The sequence below is a fragment of the Podarcis filfolensis genome, assembly GCF_964270895.1.
Source record: "Podarcis filfolensis genome assembly, chromosome: 5".
In the NCBI taxonomy this organism is placed as follows: Eukaryota; Metazoa; Chordata; class Lepidosauria; order Squamata; family Lacertidae; genus Podarcis; species Podarcis filfolensis.
This window is the reverse complement of record NC_139608.1, coordinates 27,893,040-27,914,923: the sequence shown is the minus strand read 5'-3', so window position 1 is coordinate 27,914,923 and position 21,884 is coordinate 27,893,040. Positions and strand designations below refer to the sequence as shown.

Sequence of the window (21,884 nt, the reverse complement as noted above, 5' to 3'; positions counted from 1 at the left end):
TGGTCTCGGCGGCCGCTCCCAGTCACCAGTCTGGCTGCTGCGTTCTGGATTAGTTGTAGTTTCTGGGTCACCTTCAAAGGTAGCCCCACGTAGAGCGCATTGCAGTAGTCCAAGCGGGAGATAACCAGAGCATGCACCACTCTGGCGAGACAGTCTGCAGGCAGATAGGGTCTCAGCCTGCGTACCAGATGGAGCTGGTAAACAGCTGCCCTGGACACAGATTTAACCTGTGCCTCCATGGACAGCTGCGAGTCCAAAATGACTCCCAGGCTGCGCACCTGGTCCTTCAGGGGCACAGTTACCCCATTCAGGACCAGGGAATCCTCCACACCTGCCTGCCTCCTGTCCCCCAAGAACAGTACTTCTGTCTTGTCAGGATTCAACCTCAATCTGTTAGCTGCCATCCAACCTCCAACCGCCTCCAGGCACTCACACAGGACCTTCACCGCCTTCACTGGTTCTGATTTGAAAGAGAGTAGAGCTGGGTATCATCCACATACTGATGAACACCCAGCCCAAACCCCCTGATGATCTCTCCCAGCAGCTGCATATAGATGTTGAAAAGCATGGGGGAGAGGACAGAACCCTGAGGCACCCCACAAGTGAGAGCCCTGGGGTCTGAACACTCATCCCCCACCACCACTTTCTGAACACGGCCCAGGAGAAAGGAGCGGAACCACTGTATGACAGTGCCCCCAGCTCCCAGCCCCTCAAGACGGTCCTGTACAAAAGACTATGCCCACAGTTCAGTACATCATGTACAAGGAGGAAAGCTGGACACTATGGCAGAAAATGATAGTTGTCCATCTGTAATGAATGCCTTTGAGAAGATAGGATTTGTGTCATGTGGCTGCTGTCATACAATAAGCCACAGCAACCACATCAACACCATACAAAAGCATTCTTGGTGTCACATGTGAAAGCACTCCAAGGGTGTAAACAAAGCACTGCCGATTCTAGAAATGCCACAGCAGGTTTATATTATGGTCATGGCTCAGATTCAAGGGCACTCCTCCAAAAGTGGTTAAAAGAACTCCATCCTTTGACATCAGCTGAAGTCAAAACAAGATCAGCTGCCACCTTGAATTGATCACATTTATTCAATATTCTTCAAAATAAGCAAGAATTTTGTAGCACATCAGCAATCAAATAGAGCCACAAAAACACGCACACGTATAAATAAGATACACTATGTGAAATGCACAATATTGAAACAAAAATAATACTGTACAGTAACAACATTTGAGAGACAAACAGTTCAAATTAGGGTTTGCTTACTCGCACTATAAAAAACTTGACTTTTTAAAGAAAAATATAGATCCAATATAAAGGCCTGATCCTGAACACTGTGAAATCAATGGAAATTATATCATCTGCTCACTTCAAAGGCAGCAGGATCAATCCTTTGTTTGCCTTAATAGGCACTTCAATTGATCGTTTTTACAAAGCTTACCTTGAATACTATTACAAAAAATGACAAACATCAACTCAAGAGAATGTTTCAGCAAAAGTTTCAGGAACATAATGCAGAAATAGGTTAGTTATCCATGCACAAAACAGGGAGAAAGCTAATTCATTCAGTTTAAGAATAATATTTTTTACTAGATTCCTTTTCACAAACACAAACATTTTAGACTTCATTTTTTTCAGTAATGGATATATCAAGTTTTACATTTTTCCTAAGTCTACTGAGAATGCTGGCACTGTTATGTCATTGCTTAACATATTGCATTCTGTCTGTAATAACCACAGAGGTTCATCATCTGAGTTTGGTAAAAGCACACACTATTGTTAAGATTAGAGTTTTCTAAAGCTGAAAGTACATTAAAAGGAAAACCATGAACTTCACAAATTCAGTTTTAAAATATTTTTCCCCAACTAAAAGCTGCAGAAAACTTGTTCTTAAATAATCTACAGAAAATTCTGGAGCCGCTAAACATTTTAAATTTCTTACACTTTCTTTGTCTTAAAAATATTTGAATTAATTCGGTAGCCCATCCTTTTGAAAAATAATCCAAAAAAGAAGAAAAGACCTGAAGTAGATTACAAATCTTTTGTTTTAATCAGTGTGACCAAGGGTTTGTCGTCAGGACTGTAATCTTCATAAGCAATTGGAGTTGCATCATACATCGCAGGTCGAGATTTCTTTCCAAACCTAACCCCGCCACAAAAAAAGGAAAAGAAGGATTTAGTGGAATTGCAGATTGGTTGAACATTTACACTTGTAGCAGTAACCCACTGTCCCAAGAGAATATCAAAGAAACTTCAAGCTTCATTTGAAATATGTAGTCAAGTGCCAAGTATTCATGAAATAAGGACCTAAATCTAGTGAACTGGTAGAATGCAAACTTATGCAATCAGCAGAACCACCAGATGGTGACATTTTTCCTAGATGGTAACACTTCTGGTCACCGGTAGGACTGGGAATTACTGAATGTCTGAATACCCTTCCTTTAGTCCCTATGCATAAAAAAAAAAAGTACATTAAAGATGAGGTTTCAGCTTCGCTGAAAATGGTAGGGCATTTTCCTATGGATAAGGGGGAAATCCTTCTTTGTGGGAGACCATTCTAATGCACAACTCTCCACCAGGACAGGTTTTGCTGCTAGGCTACTGTTGACTATATAAACTAAGGTCACCAGACGTCCCCGTTTATCAGGGACAGTCCCTAGATTTACAAATCAGTCCCCATACAAAATCCTTTGAAGTTGAAAAGTGTCCCCGGATTATTTGAAAAAAATCTGGTAACCTTCCTATAAACTGGCAACATACAGCTAAGCTCCTATCTTCCTACATTGCAGAAAGGAAGGAAGGAAGGAAGGAAGGAAGGAAGGAAGGAAGGAAGGAAGGAAGGAAGGAAACTGGCACAGCGGCAGCAGTGCTGCATGCAACAAACACAGGACAGATTGGAAATCAATGCCTTATTACAGGGGTCAGCAATTTTTTTCATCAGGGGGCCGGTCCACTGTCCTTCAGACCTTGTAGGGGGCCGGACTATATTTTGAAAAAAAAATAATGAACAAATTCCTATGCCCCACAAATAACCCAGAGATGCATTTTAAATAAAAGAACACATTCTACTCATGTAAAAACACGCTGATTCCAGGACCGTGCGTGGGCCATATTTAGAAGGTGATTGGGCCGGATCCAAGCCCCGGGCCTTAGTTTGCCTACCCATGCCTTATTACATCTCTAGGTTACAACCAGGCCTGTATTTCCCCCTTTACTCCAAACCAACCTGGCATGCCTGATGGAGGCGATAGCACTGCTGAATTCACTGTCAATGCTCCTGCAGTTGTAGAATTCCTCGTACGCTGGCCTGGATGAGCCTTGATATTCGATCCGGCTGATGCGACAAATCCCCACAATTAGGATGATCAGCATCAGGACAAACGCAACGCATAGGGCTCCGATTATGATGTAGAGAGAGTGCCGCGGCATGTTTGTCAGGCTCTCTGCCATGTGCCCAGACTTCCACTGTAAATCTAAAAGCAAGGAATATAATGGACATTGTTGATGAATTGTACAGTAAGCGGGTAATGGCACATTCACTCCAACCATATATATTTGTACTTTTAATGGAGTTGCATGAAGATTGAAGTTAGGTGTGAAACTAATGCAAAACAGATCCTTTCTACCATTAACCCCACACTTGATTCCCACTGCCAATGGTTATTCCTGACAGAGCAGACACAGAAAGGTGCTGAGATACAGAAGCAAAGTGCCTGCCTCTTTTAACTCGCTGGTAGCAGAGGCGGAACTGGAAGTTGAAGGAAAGTTAGCTTCCCTTCCAGCTGGCCACAAAAGATTTCATTTTCAAAAGTTCCTTCTGCCTCTGCCTCCAAGTGTTTCCTGTATTCTCTACTAATCAAGAAAGATGGCACTTTCTTCATTTTGCATTTCACATGCTCAAACGTTTGTATTTGCTGCCAATCCGGAGAGGTTTCTAGCTGATTTTCCTTCCACAGTTGGAAATTTCAGTCACCCCTCCAAGTTAAACCTTTTGTCTTCTATTCCAAAAGCTAATGAAGGTGTTTTGGGTGCTAAATCATGCTGACAACAGTTCTAGGTTTCCAAACAGATGTTAATTATATAGCAATCACCCCCCCCATATAACTTTTTTCCTGACTCCGTTACGCATCCATTGAAAGTTAATATTTGCCTTTACAATGCTCTTCCATTGGCCTGCTATAGCTTTATTTTATATCAAACCATGCACTAAATTATTCCCAATGTTTCAATGTAACAACATATATCTGGAATACCTAGGCCTCACCTGGGATACTCATAGATTCTTTCCTTGCCAAAGAAAAGTATCTATTTTCTTTTGCAATTATGCCACCACCACTTTGGCACTAACAAATTCTGAAATACAAATAAAACCCTGAAGAGCACGTTAATTTTTATAATATTTATTCTCCCAAGCAGTGAACCGGAAGCACTCTCCCATCTCTTGGTTTTGCATCTGTTTCTGTAAAGTAATATGATCAATCTTACACAAGTCTTGCAAGCCCAAATGTTTAACACTAGAATGCCATCTTATATTTTTAAACCAGTTCCCATCCTAAATTTTATCAACATTTGTTTAGTTTATGTGATTTGTTATTAGCTCATACTGTCCATTACATTAAGGTTACCAGATTTTTTTCAATGAATCTGGGGACACTTTTCAACTTCAATGGATTTTGTATGGGGACTGATTTGTAAATCCGGGGACTGTCCACGGGAAACAGGGATGTCTGGTAACCTTACATTACATTAATCTATAAAGAGGTTCCATGCTATCCTTTGGTACCAGTCAATGGTTTCCTCTGTTTTTGGGTCCCTCAGGATGGTGAACACATTTCCTTTATGCAGGGATGAGGAACCTGTGGCACTCTAGATGTTGCTAGACTACAACTCCCAACATCTCTGGCTAGGGCTGATGGAAGCTGGAGTTCACCAACATCTGGAGGGCCACAAGTTCCCCGTCCCTGGCACAGATGTGGGTTTCTTCAAACAAGCATAAACTGAATTATATTTTGCTCAAATTTCACTTGTTCTTTTTGTGTGTCAGAACTAAGGTGACAGCTTGGTGCTAGGAGTGCTATATTCCACCATTGTTTAGAACCTGCATCTGCAGCCAAGCTCCTTTACAATTCTGAAATCAAAGTATCATTCTGAGATATTTGTTATCATACCACATAATCGACAGCAAGTAATAAAAGCATATGGTTCCAACAATCTAGGCCTTTCACAGAAAGCCATTAAATTACATATTATTATAATATGTAGGCACTGCATGGAATGCATTTCTAAAGGATTACTGCATGTCTCAGGATATTAAATCCATCTGCCAGACAGCCTATTGTCTACCACCTAAAGAGGCTGTCACTCACACATGGATTGTTCCCTCAATTAAGTCTATGCATGCCTATTTTAGTCATTACTATTTTCTCCTTTCAGCAAACCCTATGCCTTTATTTTATTTAGATATTTAGCATCCTGTTTTTCAACTAAAAAAAATATATCCTCTTGATTGCTTCCAGTACATATTAAAATAATGGCTTGTATTCTAAGATGGTTAAAGCTGTAATCCTATATGCTCTTACGTGGGAGTAAATCCCATTGAATTTAATAGGACCCACTTTGAACAGACATGCACAGGATTAGGATGTTGAGGAAATGGATAGAATGAAAGTTTCCCATTCCTTCATTCTTCTTTCAGTCACCTGTGAGCCCTGGAGAGATTCCGGAGGGTTAAAGGGCTTTTCAGAGTATTGTGGGATAGGTGTACAGGCTGCTTCAGGGAGGAGCAGATGGGGATAATACTTTTGTTCTGTTAACTGCTTTAACTTACCTTAGGACCCAAGCCAATATAATTCAAAAATTGCAAAAACCTGCAAAGGCCATTTGACCAGAGACTGTATTGGAAAAGAAAATAATTAACATGTCCTGTGGTGACCAATGACCATCTTAGACTTGGTTAATTAATATAACCAAATGGTAATAAATACTTACGTATTTCGCAATTTGCCCCAACCCATCCACGTGGACAATGGCAAGTATACCCATTGGGTTGGTCTATGCACATTCCACCATGATGACAGGGGTTACTCTCACAGTCATTTATATTAATGTCACACTCTTCACCTTAAAACAAGGAAGGAAATATAGTTATGTGTTGCAGATATGAAAGCAAAATGGAATGCCTTCATCCCTTTCGACTGCAGACACTCAATAATCAACATGTTAGTGTGACTTACTCTCAAAAGATTAACTTAAGCAGTCATATTATCTATGATACAACAGATAATGGGCTCTTTGTAAGGAGAAAATTACATTTTTCTGCAAGGAATTCTTAACTGCAACCACACTCACTGCATGCTACTTATTATTAAAACAATGGAATGAGGTCTCTTCAGGGTTGCACAGGAATGAACAGTATTTAAAAAGCAATCAAAACACAGACTGATGCAGGGCAGCAATCAAACTTCAGAAAGAAGTGGCTGGAATATACAATGGAATTAGATCATTGCAACCACATGAATCAAAGAAATGTCTTGCTTTGCTACTGGAACTCTGAACATGGAGTTGAAGATGCTCATGTTTTCTTAAGATTAGAAACACCTGGGACTTCAAAAATGCTCTTACACGTCTATAGAATAAAATCCTAGAGAAATAATATCTAACAAGTAGGGCCACTTTAAAGCTGGTGATCCCTGGGTGAAGTATGAACTAGTAGTGGGTAAACCCTTTGTTTACTCTTGCTTTTATGAAAACACAATTTGATACTATAGACTTCTTAGTGATAAAAAACAGGGCTGTTAAAAAAGGAAAGTATCAGACTCATGGGGTGACTTAGGGAGAAGGGGTGAAGTGTGGGGCTTCTATCTGCAGAAACAATTTAAGCACCGAAGGGCTGGACTAATTGGGAACTCACGATGGGGCATGGGATATTTGACCTTTAAAGGATGTCCAGTTTGTCACTTGTAAGGAAAAGAAAAGGTTTTGCAAAAAGCAATGCAGAAGAGAGGTATTCCACACTTCTCTTTGGGTTTTGCATGTAATGTAAACATTCATTTTTGGGTTTTGAATGTAACGCCCCAGCTGTCCTTGACAGCCTATCTTCATATACCACTCTTTGTGCAGCAGAATACATTTCTGGCCCCCAAACCACTTCTGGAGAATAAATTGGCTTGCAAGAATCCCAAAGCTGGCTATCCCTTCAAGGCATTCATACAACTATCAGAAAAAGCAAGGAGAGTGAAATGTCTTCACTTTACTGGTATAATAATAATAATAATTTATTATTTATACCCCGCCCATCTGGCTGAGTTTCCCCAGCCACTCTGGGCGGCTCCCAATCAAGTATTAAAAACAATACAGTGTTAAATATTAAAAACTTCCCTGAACAGGGCTGCCTTCAGGTGTCTTTTAAAGATAGGATAGCTACTTATTTCCTTCACATCTGAAGGGAGGTTGTTCCACAGGGTGGGTGCCACTACCGAGAAGGCCCTCTTTCTGGTTCCCTGTAACCTTACTTCTCGCAATGAGGGAAACCGGTACAGATTACATGACGCTAACCTGGTTTACTTAGCACCATTCAATTAGCATGTTGCCTTTTCAAATATTGTTTTCAAATAGCATATTGTTTCAGAAAGATATTGATTAAGTAATGGTTTAGCAGCTGTTTACCTTGCCAAGTTCTAATTAGCTACACATTTTGCTTCTGAAAGTCGTAATATCAAATCACTTCTAACCAATATTAACAGCTCTTCTGTCAAAGCTAAATTCAACAGCACCCAAATTAATTAGGGCATACTCTCTTGCTATACATTCGTGCTCACAAGATTATCTTAAACTGCTTGCCTACTAAATGGACCATTTTCAAAGCTCTCTTTTAACTCATGTTCACCTTCTCATTCCCTCTTGGATGAGTCTATCCCAAGTCTCTTTCAGCAAATTCTCCCCCACTAATGGCAGGAATGCCATTCTGTAAAAGTAACAGAGGGATTCTGAGAAACCTGTTTCTCTTGCTTTGTTATTGAGATTGTGAAAAACACACAAGGCCATTAATCTAATGTAAAATTTATGGATTAAGACAGGATTGCAAGAATAAATGGCTAAAAAGAGCTATTCCGCTGTGGAAAATATTCTATTTTATCATGCTTTAGATACTTAGATGGTGTGAACAAATGAGAACATTTGCAGTATACATTAAGACTCCCTATTCTGTACTAAGAAATCATGGGATGTGTTTTCTAGACATAGAGCACTTCTAATTCATTGTAGTGATAACAGAATCACAGTATGGCATTTATTCCAGATTGCAGTAGTGTATACATTTTTCACCTTGAATGAAGGGGATACAGCCTGCAAGGGAGATATAATATATGAGAAACAAACTGTGTTAAGTGGTGCATTATATATGCGGTCTTAAAATTAGAATGAATACATGGCAATATCTCCCCCCATCCTCTTCCATATGATTCCTGTATCTGTTTTAAATCCTGCAGGTCTTGTTCTCAGCTTGCTACAGTGTAGAGCTGAAACTTACTATCTTATCATACATTGGTCCTTATCTTTGTGTTTTTAAAGAGAGTGCTTATTAAATGGAAGCCTGAAGGAGAGAAAAAACAACAGCAACCTGTAAATTGTTTGAAATATGTAGTCTCTGTTAGGTTGTCATCGATGAGCATATACATTTCAGCAGTGGGTTTTCAGACACTACTTTCCGGGCTTGAGCTGAGGAAATAGTACAGCAGCTCTGTGAACTCAGGTCATGCTTTAGGGCACCTGATCTTAATATGTCTTTCTAGCTGGAAAGAGATTCACACACTGTGGGACAGCAATAGCCAGCACCTCAAGCTTCACAGGCTCCTCGTGATCAAGCTGTTGAGAGTCTGAAGAAGCATCTCTTCTAACCAACATGGCCAGGGAGATATAAGAAACCCTCTCCTGCTGTCCAAGTTTCAAGATGTGGATTGTCATTTCTGCCGCCATGAAATGATTACTGGTCCCAGCAGCTTCCAGGGCAGGGCTTTTTCCCCAGATGGAACTCAGTTACAGCACCTTTCAGGTGGGCGGGCGCCATTGCCATTATAAGAGAACGAGGGAGGTTTTCATGGTGAGTTCTGGCACCTCTTTTTCTAGAAAAATAGCACTGCTCCAGGGTATATTTCCATTACCTAAAGCAAAGGTGAGCAACCAGCAGCCACGACAATCACCTCCTGAAGCTGCCACATTCTTCCATACCACCCAGACATCCTCCATCCTTCTTCATTTCCTCCATCCCCACCCCCAGTTTTTAAATGTATTTTGTGGTTTTATATTCTGTGAACTGCCCTGAGACCTGCGGGTATATAAATTCAATAAATAAAAATAACCATTCTACTCCCCTCCCCCATTCTATGTAATTTCAGAACAAACTGGAAGGGCAACTGTTTTATTTGCTAAAAAATAAATTTGCGCTTTCATTCTGGGTTAGTTTATTTTGATTTGTCTTTATTCAGGAGTTGTTAGTCCAGAACATGTGTTTGTGGCTCCACCCAACATTGGTTCTGGCTCTGCCTGCCACCAGAAAGCAGCCCCTGACAGTTCATCCCTGAAGAATGCAGCCCTCGATGGGGGAAAAGGGGACAGGCACTTAAGCCTGCAAGCCTAGGAAGAAAGACATGTATAAAGAGAGCCAGGTTCATTTTTATAGAATACCTTCTCTGCTTCTCCTGCTTTGTCAGAAAGGCAATGAATATCATTAGTGATAATTTTTTTTATAAAAAAAAAGTGGAGTAAAATATCTGGTATCTAAACTGGGCATCAGCAGAATAAGATGAAAAGCAGGTGCAAATGCATTCAGCTGACATTTGTCTTCTTCCGTATAGTCTGATTAATAATTATGCATATTATGTAATTTCAAAGTAACTTGCCTGTAAATCCAGGTGCACAGATACACGTAGCATTTAGCCCTTCACTGTCACAAGTACCACCATTCTGGCAGCTGATGTTAACACAAGGATCTTTGTATAATTCACAGTGTCTTCCTGGGAATATTAAGTGATAATAGATGATGTTAGAATCGTACATTGTTTAAGGGCTGGAGCAGGTGGAAGCAGAATATAAAGAATACTAGCAGCCTCATACTCAGCATTGCTTGGGAATTCTAAGGAAACAAAATGGCAGCCAAGTCCTATAATTTTAACTGGATTATTAGAAGATGGGATATACAAAAAAAAAAAAGGAAATTTCATTGGTGCCAAATAATTAATTTGTATCCTGAATCACCACCCTGGGATCTTTGGATAAAGGCTGGCATCAAAATTGAATAAATAATAATAATCACCCATCCCCTACTGACAGTTTTGAGCCATTTTGAAGGTGTGGTGAGTAGTGCCTCTCATTTCTTCGTGATTGATGATGCTCAATGCAAGGTAAACAAAGCACTGGCTATCCATGAACTAAATCTGGATGGGACCACTGAACCTTTTTGTACCACCAAGGCCTGTTCACAGCCAGGTAGACCCTTCTCAGAGCTTAATAAAGGGTTAGCTAAAAGACAAGACAAGTGGAGGTGGTCTCTACAGATACCTTGATCTAGCTAAAGCACTCAGCACCTAAACCTTGTGTTATAGGATACATGAACCTGGTACTGGCAGCCCACAGCAGAATGATATTTACTTTAATATTCCCCATGAGCGCAACCAACAGTTCTTTAATAAATACATGGACAAGTACTGCAGGCATCTATTGGATACTCACTGTGACTTCATGGATAACACACCCTCCCTCCTTAAGGTTGTTCTTCTTTTTTCATGGGTAAAAGATATGTATATCCTCTTTTTATCATGCTGCCCCGGAATAACAATGTTAACCACTCCAACCATTTCTTTTTTCAATATATATTTTAATAGCATGCCCTGCTTCTTCTGCGCCTTCGCATAACCAATTAACTCTTTCCATTTGGAGTAAAATTCTCTAGCTCTGACAAGAATTCTTGTCGAATATCACAACTTCACTGACTTATATTAAATGAGGTTGGGTGGCTATAATTGGGAGAAAAAGCTTTTTTTTCCCTGAAGCAAGATAGTTCTCTGTGTCCTACTGTGTCCTACTGCCATGATAGTGCAAGGGGGAAACTGTAAATCCAAAGTAAGATTCAGCTGCACTTTTTAGAGATGTCAGAAAAGTAGCACGTCATACTACAGATGAGCTTCACAATGTTGGTTCCAAAAGGCTTGCCTCAAAGATAATGAAACTTAAATGATGCAGATCACGTTTATTAGGCAGATTTACAGTAACCCCACCTATGTTAAAGCAAAGCATCTGCTACCTTCATATTCTTTTGGGTTGGGTGGTGGTTAGGCATTGGAATATGTTTGTGTATTGGAGGGCAGGGTGTGGCCATCGCCTACCCCTCCACTTTATGGGTATTTCTGTAAAGGAATCCGGCGGTCGTGGATCCTGTCCGACGCCCTTGCTGGTGGCTAGGGCCATGGCACGACCCCGGTGACATCAGGGGGAGCTTTCAGTTGTAGTTGCATCAATAGGCTCCTCCCACTGGTGGTTAACCCTTGGTAGACTCACCCCTCCCTGAAGGGGTGGAGTCACACTCTGTTGTTTTATCCAGTGCCTAAGCCAATACCTCTCACATGCTGTAATCAATAAAGTTGTGGTCTTTTTTAGCCCATTAACCTAATATACTGTGTCCATGTGTCTTTTTTATCCCCAAGCGGGTGGCGGGTCCTTGAATCACAACCCCACCTATGTTAAAGCAAAGCATCTCTTACCTTCATATTCAGCAAGACACACACAGTCGTAGCTATTGACAAGGTCTCTGCAGGTAGCTCCATTCTGGCAAGGGGCTGAAAGGCACTCATTATATTCTTCCTCACAATAGAGTCCGTGGTAACCTGAAAACATGTAACAAAGAAAACACAACATACCCTGAAAATGTGTCTCAGCATATGGCAAAAGCTTCACAATCGTGGATGGGACAGAGATGACTAGTAGCTGAAAATAACAATGTGAGGATGCACCTTTAAAGCTATTTTGTCACGTAATGTACATGAAAGGATTTGGAGCTCAGTTTACGCTGGAATCAAGACCTCCTTATACATTTCATACGTTGAACAATCAGAAACACTTTTGCCTGCTAAGAAGGCAGCCAAATGACCTCATTAGAAATCTAAGCAAGCCAGGAGCACGATAGAAGTACTGAAGCGAATAGACTGTATTTTCAGAATTCATTTTTTGCACGGCTGTAGATCACATTTATTAGGTGGGTTTACTGGGCTAAAACAAGCAGAAATCTTAGTGATGTATAATGCCACTTTATATAATGAAACTAGATCTCGCTCCAGCACAACTCTGAAGTGTAACTCAAATAGCAAACTGCAGGATGTAGAGTAGCTGTCACTTGTCTGAAGTGGGTAAAGATAGGGCAGTCTGAAGACAGAGAAGCATACTTGGTTGATTCAAGCTGGTAAAACAGGGATGGAACACCATTTCACATGTAAATGAACAGTAAGTGCTACCAATCTGCTCAGCAAAATTTTGGCACAGCTTACATTGTGCCCTTTTATTATTACACAAAGCAACAGTTTCATAGAATACAGCATGGATTAAGCATTATCATTTATTCTACTGTGTTCTACAGAGCTGCAGTCCGATGCATATGTAAATAAATGAGGAATTATGTATTCTTTACTTCTACTGCTATGCTTCTAGCAAACTTTTATTATACATGGAAGCCACTGAGTAATCACTGCAGCTGCCCCCACCTTCATTTAACTGCCTCAGAGTAGCATACAATCTCCTTCTAAGCCTAATTCGTTCAAATCAGAAGGTGCAGCAACTATGACTGGTGAATTGTAGCCATTATTTTCCTTATTAGAACACTAGGCATCCACTACTACTCTTGTTAAACCAGGGAGACCTTTCACCTTCCATATATTTGCATCATCCAAAAACATCCTAAGCTTGTCCATCAGGTTCTAATTCACTAATTCAGGCAAACAGAAATCTTGGCTTGGATTCAACGGTTGCAAATTTTGGTGTGGACTTTTAGATAACAGGGAAGTCAAAATATAAAATAACCGGCAGCAAATATACATATGCTATTACTGTTTTTATTATTCTTCAGTAACAGTGGCTTGGATCCAAAGGTCCCTTTGTGCAAGTATCACCACAGCAAGGCTCACTGATTTTATACACCCACCCACCCACCCACACACACACACACACACGAGTTTCTTATGTCCATGAAGATCATGGGACCCTCTAGAGCAGCTTTTGGGGGAAATCAGGGGGGGTGGGGACTTCCCCATGAGCAGAAGTGTCTCCCACTGACACAGCAACATCCTTGGGTCCAAGCTGCTGTTAGTCACTAACCGTTACGTTATCTATTATAATCATCATTATGCATTTGCTTTATTTGTCGTTGTTTTTTATTCCAGTCTTTGCCTGCCAGTTGAGAGTTCAGACTAAAACCTATTTCCTTTCAATTCGTTTGCTTGAAGTTGGAAGTGATACTATTGAAAGAGCAGAACAGGCTTTTCTAGAAATTGTTTTCATTTTAATCTTATTTTTTACTACCTTGTTCTCGTTTCCTCTGAGGAAAATATAAATGGGGCGGCCCATTTATTTAATTAAAAAAATTAAACAGCAGCACAGGCTTTTTCACTGCATGAAAGATCAAGTAAAATTTTGAATGGCAAATATGCTCTGTGAACACTGTATATATTACTCAAGAGAAATCCAAATGAGTTTTTTAAGGGATCTGGTCAAATAATAAGCAAGACTTAGTCATACTCAAGAGCAAACCTATTGAAATTGGTCATTAATCATGACTAATTGACTCCCAGTGGGTTTACTGCAAGTATGACTGAGGCTGGATCCAGCCCTTTGTGCCGTAGAAACAAAAGGCTTACTCATTATTTCACTAGAGTCCTGAAATCAATTGGATTTCACATGATTTCATGTCCTCTTAAGGGATAAACTGCCATTACTTTGTGGCCATTCTTTAATGGAGCAGGCACTAGAAAACTGCCATATGCAGGCTTAACTTGAATTCTTATATATAAAATAAAACAACACCAAGAAAATGGTCTTGTAAATAAATTCATGTAACTCTCAATATATGCATACCTCTGAATTATATCTGACTGAAAAAGTCCCCCCCCCTTTCCCCCAAACAGCCTTGGCTGTGAGGAAACACTCTGATTTACATGTTAAATTAATGACTTGTTTTACAAATGAGTATCAACCTGTTCTATAGGTCAACCAGTTGAAGACTGCAAGTCTGTGCTGAAAATACCATTTATCTCCACTAGAGGGTGGCTTCCACCTACCACACTTCTTAAATTTCAAGAAGGGAGGACACCACATTTTCATTCAGCTAGTTAGAAAAATGTCAATTCCACCTCTCCTGATGTCAGCCGAAAAAATTGCTATTTATAAGAATAAGATGAAGCTCTATAAAGGCAAAGGAGAGTCTTCTCCCATGTGCAAGTCACCTCTAAATTAACAAACAAAAAGTTTTTATATTCTGTAGCTTTCTTTTTTAAATGCAAGTTCGGAATAGGTTTTTAACACACAAATGAAACGATTAGTTCCCTTCCCTGCATAGCAGCCGCCAGGAAAACCAGTTATGCTATGAGCAAGGGTACGAGAGTAACTAACCCATTAACCAGAGGCTTGGAAAAAGTGAGAAAGTGATGCAACCTCAAGTTATGGACGTGATACTAGGAGAGGTGACTTATATACAGGGGTTGATGATTCTCACGTGATATGTCAGATTAATAAATAACCGGGTATAAAATGCACTTCTGGGTATAAAATGCAACTGTATTTGGGGGAAGGGGTTGCTAGTACAGAAACATTTGCAAGCAGGAAAGGATGGATCCAAAGAGCACTGTTTTTACTTTTGATCCCGTGTTAAGAAAGGGAACAAAAGTGCACCCACTGGCTGGGTCTTCACAGTGGAATATGTGAAATGGGTCCTGTGCGCAGTTGTATATAGTGTAACAGCCTGATCACAGAGGCAGTGGCGTAGCGTGGGGGGTGCAGGGGGGCCAGCCGCACCGGGCGCAACATCTGGGGGTTAGGGTTAGGGGCGCAAATCCACGGGTTAGGGGGCGCAAATCCACGGGTTAGGGGGCGCAAATTGCTTGCCTTGCCCCGGGTGCTGACAACCCATGCTACGCCACTGCACAGAGGGGATTCTCACCACATGGAAGGACTTATGCACAAACAGCTGTGTATGCGTACAGAGAAGCTTTTACACTGAATGAATGAGCTGAGCCAGTGAACCCATTTCCCATTTCATTTGGTTCAACGAACGCACACACACAACTGGAAATGAAAACAGGGTTAATGTCTCCTAATATGGATCCCCTTCACCTTCATCTCGTTCATCTCACTTCCTTTCTGTGAATTATCGCAGTTTAGTGCTTTCAGGCAACACATTAATTCAGAAGCATGAGTGACCTGATCACTATTCGGAACGACCGACATTCTGCCTCCAACCAATGTTGAGCTAACCACCTGTAAAAAATCATACATCAGCTTTTTTTCCTGCATCTCATCTTACGATCCCTGAAAGCCCTGCCAAAATATGAATCCCATTTTCAGACTTGCAAAATATATTTCATTTGTGGAAAGTGCTACATAGCTAAATATTACCAATTCCACCCCGTAATGAATCCATAATAATTAGGTAAATATGCAGAAGTCAGCATAGCCTGCAAATCTTGCAAGTTTGCCTGCTTATTTGGTACCGTAGGTGTGGTGGCTTGAGGCACATCTCTCCATGTGAATAATTCCACAAGGCCATCTGCAAAATGCCGTGAGCATTTAACTATTTATGTAGAAGAGCTGCAGCTCAGTGGTACAGCATCTGCTTTTCATGTAAAATGGTCCCAAAAACCCTGTTCCATGTTCAGGAACAAGAGGCTGGAGTCCTTTGTCTTTGTCACAAAAGGGTGACATCAAGCAGCGGAAACCATGTCACATGTTTTACGTTCAAAACCAGACTTTGGTTTAAAATTAATGACTGTCCGGGAGTATAGCCTGCTGAACCAGGATTTTAGCTGCAATACGGAGTCCCTGATTGCCAGCTCTCAAACACTGATGTCATCACTGGCAGAACAGAATCACATGTAAGACATGTTTCGGAAAGACTGCGTCTCATTGCCCCTGCCAACCTCTGAACATAATTTCAATAGAGCTTGAAAGGACTGTAGACATCTTTGCAAATCGAGCATTTTTGCAAATTGAGCACGTGCTAAGTGTTTCTTAGCAAGTGGTTATCTGAGTATTTGAATATGCATAAGAGGGAAGCCTACAAGGGAGGAGGGGAACAATGCACAGGCCTCTTTGACAGTGGCATCTTTGCAGTAAAAAAGAGGAAATGACCTCATGAATTTGCTTTTCTGCTTTTTCTCCTCTATCTCCAAACAATGGAGCTTTTTGATGCTCAACACATCTCCCTCTTAAATCCTCTGCATATGTAACTCAGAGCCCTGTATACTATTTCATATTATCAGTAGCTCCAAGGTACCTTTAGAGCACATGTACCTTTTTCCTTTATGCATGAAGAACTGCTTATAGATCAGAGATTATCTCAAAGCACGCACAAAAAAACTCCAAAACCACAGTTGCATCAGGAAGCTCAGAAGCTGCTCTCTTGGCAGCCTTGACGCTGTGTGTTGCACACTAAAAGAAACAAAAGCCATGCTGCCACCTTTCTTTCCCATTGCTTGCTGCCTAGAAAATACCAGTCTGACTGCTAGCCAGCAAGCAACTGAACACTATTTCCAACATGCCAAAATATCTTGCTGTAGATTTGCAGGAGGGATGGAGGGTTCTTTGATTACCAGAACTAAACAGAATTTATAGGTTTCTTTCTTCCCTGATTCATCCATGATAAACGGCACAGGCAATACATCTTAGCCAGCTGTCCCATGAAAAGCCTTTTCAAAGACACTATTTGGGAACACCATTAGCAAATAGCTATTTTCTGTTATGGGGTGTGGAAGATTGGTAGAGCATCTGCTTTGCATGCAGGAGGTGCCAGCATCAGTTCTCAGCATCTCCAGGTAGGACTGGGAGAGGCACACCTGGAACCCAAGAGAGCTGCTGGCAGGCAGAGTAGAAAATACTGAGCAGGATGGACTAATGGTCTGACTCAATATGAGGGAGTTTCCAATGCTCCTATGTGAGGAGCCTTTTTCAGCCTGAGGGCTGTATTTCCCCCATGGCCAAGTTTCTGAGAGCCACATGCAGGTGGTGATCAGGGCCACTCCAGCGTGGCCTGAATTTCTGAGAGAACGGGTGAGGCTTGTGTGAAACCACTGCTTTCCGGGGGCACCTGCAGCCACTTAGCCTGACACTCTTTATTCCATCCATCGAATATTCTCTTAACGAAAGTCACAGAAGGGCAAAACTGAAAGATGTGTTGAGAGTGTGGAAGGGGAGAGAACAATTAAGAGTCACACTGAAAGACCTACACTGGCTCTCAGCATGTTTCCGAGCACAATTCAAAGTGTTGGTGCTGATCTTTAAAGCCCTAAATGGCCTTGGTCCAGTATACCTGAAAGAGCATCTCCACCCACATTGTTCTGCCCGGACACTGAGGTCCAGCACTGAGGGCCTTCTGGTGGTTCCCTCGCTGTGAAAGCCAAATTACAGGGAACCAGGCTGAGGGTCTTCTCGGTAGTGGCACCCCACCCTGTGGAATGCCCTCCCACCAGATGTCAAAGAGAAAAACAACTACCAGACTTTTAGAAGACATCTGAAGGCAGCCTTGTTTAGGGTAGCTTTTAATGTTTAATAGGTTATTGTATTTTATGATGGGTGGGGTATAAATAAATTATTATTATTATTATTATTATTATTATTATTATTATTATTATTATAGCACCATTCCTACTCAGAAAGGTCTCCCCCCACCCAATAATTAGCACTGGACCTTTTTTATGGGGAAGGGACACTTAGCATGGGCATAAGAAGCAAAGTGAGTAGAAACACGCAAAAGGAGCACAAATATAAACTCAGAAATATTCCCCAGCTAGGAGGAAATATATATGTTGCAAGAGATATTATTCAAATTGCTACTATGAATGCCCCTGGAAAACCTATACACCAACGCGCATTTCAAATAAATTAAAGGCGCAATTTGATAACTGGCTGCCCTTTTAAGCTGAAACTCTACACTCTTGACTTGATACTGAGTTTAAAAGTCACACCGAATTTGGCCAGTTCCAACTCTGTTCCTTAAGTCTGCACTATGATCGGCATCGACACAATCCACTCATCATTTGTTCTGCTTTTCATCACTTTACTCCAACGGTCCTCAGTGACCCGAGAGCAAGAGCACCACAGGTCCTAAAAGGCGAAAGAGAGCAAGGGAAGCATTTGATCGGCAGCAGTACCATAAAGATCACAGAATCAAGTTCTTCCATCCCTGCTAAAGCCTGAAAGGGAAAAGTAGGATGCTGGTTTAGAAAATAGGCCTTTACTCTATGTAGAACTGCTGTGAGAGCTCCAACCTTTACTATTTTGTCACTGTAGCTTTTTTTAGCTGAATACAGAACAGAAAAAGCTGTATATAGTGTATAGACAATGAATCAGCATGTTTCCACCACCTTTACCCTATATTGTTTTGAGTGCGGGAAGTTAGTCTGCATTGATGCATGAATTCCTTCTAATTCCTGGGCTCCTGGATATAGCAAGGGCTAAAATCTAATGAAGGGAACCGTTGTTGCACTAGTCAGGCAAGTTTCTTTGGGAGTTAAGGGTACTAAGGACCATCTAAAAAAAGAATATAGTATGGGTAGAGACTATTTTACGTGCGTCAGATATGTGCGTGACTACACATTGCGCCAAACCCAGAAGTGACCCAAAAATGACAAATAAAGTGGGGGGGGAGGCAGTGGCAGAATGGGTTTTTGCAAGCTTTTTCAATGGTGTTTCAAATACACACACTTTCACTTAAACATAACAACCGCATGAACAGGGAGTTGCCTGTATAACAAAAGAGGCTGCTCTTTGTCCTCCGAGCAAATGGGTGGGCCTTTTCCCCTCCTCTCCTGGCTGATACTTGGAAGGACAATAGCCAAGACGGTGGTGTGTAAGCAGGGCTAAAAGTAGGCAGCAGACAGAGAGACAGAACTATGCTTGATTTCTGCTATACAGTGGTAGCTCAGGTTCAGGTTAAGTACTTAATTCGTTCCGGATGTCCGTTCTTAACCTGAAACTGTTCTTAACCTGAAGAACCACTTTTAGCTAATGGGGCCTCCTGCTGCCGCCGCGCCACCACCACACGATTTCTGTTCTCATCCTGAAGCAAAGTTCTTAACCTGAAGCACTATTTCTGGGTTAGCGGAGTCTGTAACCTGAAGCATATGTAACCTGAGGTACCACTGTATTCCAAGGCTGTGACTATAACAAAAGCAAGACCTTGTCGGGGTTGTTAATGCTGTGAGACCATCCATATTAGGCTCAGGCTGTAAATATGTGTAAATAAACCACATATCATAAAGGCATCACCATCTCTGCTGTCTCACATTCCAAGGAAACCAAAACCTGGCTAAGTACCTGGAATCTTGCACTGCGCAGAGATTGGGGCAACAGTATGTTCTTTACAATGCACAGCCTCTCATGTCAAAATGGTTATAAAACCTACTATTTCATGGGTACTGTGCAACATAGTCATATTATAAAGAGTGCTTTTTTCAATTTTCTGCAAATACAAATAACATACAGCTGTAATCACCTCATCCAGCTATTTTTCCTCCTGTGATGAGTAAAACCTGCATCTGTAAAAGTAAGGTGTTTTGGTGTGTGTTTTTAAATCATATTGCTACTTAATTTAGTGTTATCACTTTAAAATTGGTATCCTGGAACAGTATTGTTAAAATGTCAGATCAGATACCAGACAAGCTATACAGAAAACAATTTGCATGTTCGTTCTGTGTGGGGTTTTTTAAATTCAATATAGAATGCATCAATACCTATCATTATAGCACACTGAAACTAATGTATTGCCGGCATGCATATACTAAAGAGGAAAAAGGAAGCAATTTCCACCTACATGTTTCTCGATGCCAAGAGCATCTGCCGGAATGCAGGAGGGCCATACAAACCTGGGATACAGAGACATTTGTAACTTGTTCCGACACTGCGACAGATGCCATGGGCACAAGGATTGAGAGCGCAGAAGTCGATCAGCTGGGCACAGGTAGGTCCTGTAAATCCTGGGCTACAACTACAAGAATAGGAAAGCCGGTCTGTGTAACAGGTCCCATTGTTCTTGCAAGGAAATGAAGCACAGGCATCTACCTTTTCCTCACAAGATGTTCCCAGGTACCCTAAAACAAAACAAGTGGAACTTATTTGCATGCACGCATTTCATTTACCAAACCTTTGTCAAAGCATGGAGCCTTGACACCATTTAAAAACAGATTATTATTTTTTTGCTAGAGTTATCCTAACACATGCTTAGATACAGATACAAGGACTGCCTCTCCCCATATAAACAGACTTGGACCCTGAAATCATCATCTGAGGTTCTTCTTCATGTGCCTCCTCCACAAGAGGTCCAGAGAGTAGCAACATGAGAACGGGCCTTTTCTGTGGTGGCTCCCCATTTGTGGAATGCTCTCCCAAAGGAAGGCCCGCCTGGTGCCTTCACTGAATAGGCGAAAGTGTTTCTCTATTACCATGACTTGGGCTGATTAACATTCTATGGTCTTTTAAATGTGTTTGTGGAAGGGAAGTTATTGGTTTGTTTTTGTTTTATTTTGTATTTTGTGTTCTCGTTTTGTATTTTTACACCCTGTGATCTTCAGATAAAGGTATACAAATGTAATAAATAATAATATCCACACAACCTAAATGTAAAGGGAGGGTCACAGCTAACACTCTCTCCTCTCAGCTAAGAACATCAAATACATTTATTAGCTTCATAGGGATGCGTGTTCATGGAATTTTCCACAGTATGCCCTTCATCTGAAATATTTATTAAAATACCGGTATACTTACATTATGCCCATGATTCTAACTCTAAGTGTAATATGCTTACATTACACCCATGATAAAACCCTCAGGCTATTCTACTGCTGATCTTAGTTTCAGATAAGTTTCTTTATTCTCCCCACAATGATGTATCTGCTACTAAATATGGCCTCCTCCCCTAAGTGCTCCTGAACTTCATGGTAGAATTCAGCTATTCTTTCTTGAATTATCCATTCACTCTTCCCTCTGATGCATCAACACAGTGATTCCCATATGCTTTCAGTTCGCTGCGGAACATCAAGAAAAAAACTGTGTTTCTTGTGCTATCATTTGAACTAGGAACAATATTAATAGTGGAGAATATGATGCAATACTGTAATAGGACCTGTGTTATTTTCTTATGCTCTTGATGCTGGCCGCCATCTTTGCCACCGATGTTCCTTCTAAGCCTTATTGAACTATAAATAAATGCACTGATTAGGTATTTACATAAATACCTATTTGTTGGCAATGTTGCCACAAAAGCTCCCACAGGTGGATTTAAAACCAGTATTAAAAACCTGTATTAAAAACCAGTCTGTATCTGTATTGGATTAGAAACTTACATGCTTTTATTGTTAATGTTTGGTGGAAAGTAAACCATTAATTAATTAACAGTAGATTTCAAGACAAGTCAAGCCAATGAAAAAATAAATGCTCAGGTGGAATAACCTCACAGTTCAAACATGAAAAACTGCAGGAAAAAACCACATTTAAGCACTGCATTTATTTGCAGTTTTTGATATTTACAGTTCCTTCACCAACAAAACTGAAGGAGGGAGAGAGGAAGAAGCCTTCAGGATAAGAATATTATTGGTAATAAGAAGTGTGATGAAAGCTTGAAGCTCACT

At 40.9% G+C, this 21,884-nt stretch overlaps 1 protein-coding gene across 1 annotated transcript in view; it reads right to left on the bottom strand.

The window, feature by feature from the left end:
* Window positions 1-1,081: 1,081 nt before the first annotated feature.
* DNER (delta/notch like EGF repeat containing) overlaps window positions 1,082-21,884 on the bottom strand; it is a 104,216-nt gene continuing 83,413 nt past the window's right edge. The window contains exons 8-13 of the mRNA XM_083613787.1: window positions 20,124-20,348; window positions 11,766-11,888; window positions 9,909-10,022; window positions 6,001-6,132; window positions 3,239-3,485; window positions 1,082-2,155 (exon numbers count right to left, since the gene is read on the bottom strand). Coding sequence (XP_083469913.1) covers window positions 2,044-2,155; window positions 3,239-3,485; window positions 6,001-6,132; window positions 9,909-10,022; window positions 11,766-11,888; window positions 20,124-20,348 — 953 coding nt within the window. The 3' untranslated portion in view covers window positions 1,082-2,043. The remainder of the gene's footprint in view (window positions 2,156-3,238; window positions 3,486-6,000; window positions 6,133-9,908; window positions 10,023-11,765; window positions 11,889-20,123; window positions 20,349-21,884) is intronic.